Here is a 3,806-nt window from a genome sequence, read left to right on the forward strand (position 1 = left end):
AAAATCCGATGCATAACATGGGGAAAAAGTCTATTTATTAATGCATAAGAGTAGAGAAGCCAATGAAAGCGTATGGAACTACCATTACCCTGTTCCTCATCATATTCATAGCTTTATAATCCGCCATTATTTGTCTTTGTTGGGTCTAGTGGAGGAAAAAGAAAGGAAGTCCCATCATTTATACGAAGAAAGTAAAATCATCCCACAATTTGCAATCAAGATTTATCCAACGAAAGATGCAGACTAAAGACAGCAGGAATCAGCCAAGTCAACGGTATGGAAGGTCGCCTCGGGCTTTTCCTCTGATTCTTTCTCTCCCTTTCTCTTTGCCGTCACGTTGAAGACTCTATAAAAAAATCATGAATTGTCAAACAGAAAACAGAGCAGTTTTCATTGCTTCCTCTGACTTTTTTTTCTTTCTTTTCTATAGAATAATTAGTTTTTGTGTCCCGCTTTTCTTTGCATATTTTTAGCTTTACAAAAGTTCAGACTTGTTTTCTCGTTCTCTTTTCATCATATTTCGCTCCACCGATTCTTGTGCAAACTGACAAAGAAGAATCCCTCTGATGGCTTTCCTGGTTGTGAGCAGAAGGGATTAATTTCGATTCCGGGGTGGTTGTGTTTCTGCTTTTGAAGCTTTTCATCTTGCAGTTTCATAATTCTGAGACGTGGGTTTCCAGGTGGATTACGGTCTGGAGTTTGTGTGGATGACGAAAAGTCAGCTTAAGAAGTTGTAGTCGTTGCTTGTTGTTGGCTTTTTCCCATGGATAGGCTTTGCTGCTTCAATTCTCCTACCCCTCAGGTAACAGACATTAATTGATAATCTTTATTTCTAATTTTGATGGCTTATCTTCTCAAATCCCAATTGTACTGGTGGAAACTAACACAAAAGGATACTGATTCTATTAGATCACCCTTAATTCCTATATGATGGCATGGTGTTAAGTGCCTTTGATTTATAAGTTCTGGGAGATTTCACTTGACTTGTGAATGAAATCCATCTTAACAAATTGTATACAAGAAGTCGCCTGCTTTAATTTCTCAGGGTGCATTCAACTAGATTTTGGGTTTTTCATTTGGGCAGCAGCACCTCGAAGTGGTTAGTTGCAACCTACCATTTGATACTTTCGGTAATTTGGATTTTTGAGGCGGTTTTATAGGCAAGACTTTTTTTTTTCTTTTTTTTTCCGTATTAATAAGTTGTGGTTTGGCTTCTGTGTACTTCTCAGACAGATATGTAGTCTGAACTAGTCGACTCTCAACTTTTGAGTTCCTTGTCCTTGTACCGAAGCTGCTTGCTTCTGTTCTGTTTTTTTGTCTTGGATACTGTATGAGGCAACCTTCAGTGGCAATGCCTTCCTTCAAAGTCACCATTTTGTAGCGCTTCCTGAAAGCTTAGTCTGCATTTCTATCTGTACTGATGATGAGCATGAATCAAGAACCTGTTTTGGAACGTGTCCTCTAGTCTATCTTCGGGCATATAAAACTGATCGTGTTAACCAGGTCCAAGCAGTAAGAAATGCAGGAATCATCATTTGGCTATTCCAGGTCGATGCTTTACTTGGTGGGACTGACATTGTTAGTCATTAGTCTGTTTATTCTTTTGCTTCTGGATTGATAAACTGTCGACCACGTTGGTCTTCTGAAAGTAGTTTGCTTGCCTTTTTCGTCTTTATGTTAAGTTATACCTAGTCGGGTACGATGTGACTTAGGATTTTGAACCTGCTTTAGCTTGCTTTCTATTTTAGTTTAGTTTTGTGCTTGCTTTTCAGGTCTTCACTCCTCAATGAGATGATTTTCTCTTTCTTAATTTTCGTTCATTATCTCAAAATTAGCATGTAGGAGAACAAGCATCCTCTTTCTCCGGTAAGGGAAGAAACGACGATGGGATTGTCAAGTATGGTTTCAGCCTGGTTAAAGGGAGAGCTGATCATCCGATGGAGGATTATCATGTTGCTAAGTTTGTGAAGACTGAAGGCAGTGAATTGGGATTGTTTGCTATCTATGATGGTCATCTGGGACATCGTGTTCCAGCATACCTACAGAAACATCTGTTCTTGAATATACTGAAGGAGGTGCGATTTATACAAAGACGATTGAAAGTCTTATGCTTCTGTTAACATTTTATCTCCAAGGGAGTTGTCCTTACATTCTTTCCCCTCTCTCTCTCTCTCTCTCTCTCTCTCTCTCTCTCTCGGTGTTAATCAATGTAGGAAGAATTCTGGGTGGACCCAAATCGATCAATTTCAAAAGCCTATGAGACAACAGACCAAGCAATTCTCTCAAATAGTTCAGAGTTGGGTCACGGTGGATCAACTGCCGTGACAGCAATTCTGTTAAACAATCAAAAGCTGTGGGTTGCTAATGTTGGAGATTCAAGAGCAGTCCTCTCGAAAAAGGGTAAGGCAATACAAATGACTACGGATCACGAGCCTAGTAAAGAGAGAGACAGCATTGAGAACCTAGGTGGCTTCGTCACGAAGATGCCAGGTTCTTTCTCCAAGCCATAACATTTGTAATCTCCAATGTAAGTGCAAAGATCCCTACTTGTACATTACCGACATTGCTGTTGTTAACACAGGCGACGTCGCAAGAGTAAATGGACAGCTTGCCGTATCCCGTGCTTTTGGAGATAAGGGCCTCAAGTCTCATGTACGTTCTGACCCCGACATAAGGAGCACTGATGTAGATGCATATACTGATGTATTGATCCTGGCTAGTGATGGTCTTTGGAAGGTAATATGTGATTCTCTAGTAATGTTTATCAAAATCCAGTTTCTGTAAATATGGGAATAGGAAGACTCTCTTGACAAATCATTTCCTTTCTCCTTGGGATTAACTCAGGTGGTGAAAAATCAGGAGGCAGTTGATATTGCAAGATCAGTGAGGGATCCACAAAAGGCTGCCAGGCGTTTGACTAACGAAGCCTTGAGAAGAAACAGCAAAGATGACATCTCTTGCATCGTTGTTAGACTTAGAGGATAGTGTCGTGTCTCTTTCCCGGAATTCTTGTTTGTGTCGTGATAATAAGGCTACTTAAGCCATAGGGACAAATAAAAGGTTTCTGATGTAAATTTGTGCTGCTTCTTTTTTCCCTTCTCCTTTGTTGTTATTATGGTTGTACTTTTTTCATTTGATCTTAGTTTTTTGGCTATGCTGTGCTGAAACTAAATCGAAAGCTATGTGCCCCAAGACCACTTGTTTGTCAATCTCATCAATTGCGCCGAAAAACCTTTCATAAGGCTTCGGATTTTCAGCTTATCTCATTCTTATTCGCTTCGCCTGGTCGGAAACTTCTCGTCAATCTTCATTCATGTGTGCAATGGCTACAAACCACGTAATTTCGGAGAGCTAGAACACTTCCAATCTTTTAACTTACTCTGCAGAAAGCTTTCAGGGAGACTAGAAATGGGCAAAACCATGCTTAAGCTCAGATCTTAGCCATCGAGTCAGTGGGCCTCATCTGAGACTGAGCAACTCATCAGCTCAGATTTTACCCAAATTTCACCATAATGTCTTATAAACACAATCAACAACACCGACCATGTCTGGCCCTCCTAACAAGTTCTCCTCTTTTAGAATATACTGAAGTAACCCGACTCGGTGAGGGCCAAATCCTGCAATCTTGACCGAGGGTCGAAGAACCCTTTTGATTTTAAGGGGGAGAACGACGTTTTCTTGTTTTTGTTTTACTTTTTCCTTAACTTGGTCCCAATTAGATAATGAAGCAGAGAGAGAGAGAGAGAGAGAAGGGAACAGAAAAAGATGTACTGCAGAGAGGGGAATCCAGAAGAGCAAGAGAGATT

The 3,806-nt window shown here is 40.3% G+C and overlaps 1 protein-coding gene across 3 annotated transcripts; it reads left to right on the forward strand.

The window, feature by feature from the left end:
• The first annotated feature begins 253 nt into the window (after positions 1-253).
• On the forward strand, positions 254-3,214 carry LOC104416030 (probable protein phosphatase 2C 10). Of its 3 annotated transcripts, none has more exons than XM_039304075.1 (6): positions 254-274; positions 681-802; positions 1,836-2,075; positions 2,214-2,490; positions 2,582-2,736; positions 2,845-3,214. In XM_039304075.1, the coding sequence occupies exons 2-6, from the start codon at positions 764-766 to the stop codon at positions 2,983-2,985; spliced, it is 852 nt and encodes a 283-aa protein (XP_039160009.1). In that variant the 5' UTR covers positions 254-274; positions 681-763; the 3' UTR covers positions 2,986-3,214. The 3 variants fall into 3 exon arrangements, with proteins under 3 accessions (XP_039160009.1, XP_010025785.1, XP_039160008.1); XM_010027483.3 differs by lacking the exon at positions 254-274 and adding an exon at positions 325-578; XM_039304074.1 differs by lacking the exon at positions 254-274 and having other exon boundaries at positions 325-802.
• Positions 3,215-3,806: the final 592 nt, after the last annotated feature.

Source organism: Eucalyptus grandis, chromosome 11 (assembly GCF_016545825.1).
Source record: "Eucalyptus grandis isolate ANBG69807.140 chromosome 11, ASM1654582v1, whole genome shotgun sequence".
Lineage (NCBI taxonomy): Eukaryota > Viridiplantae > Streptophyta > Magnoliopsida > Myrtales > Myrtaceae > Eucalyptus > Eucalyptus grandis.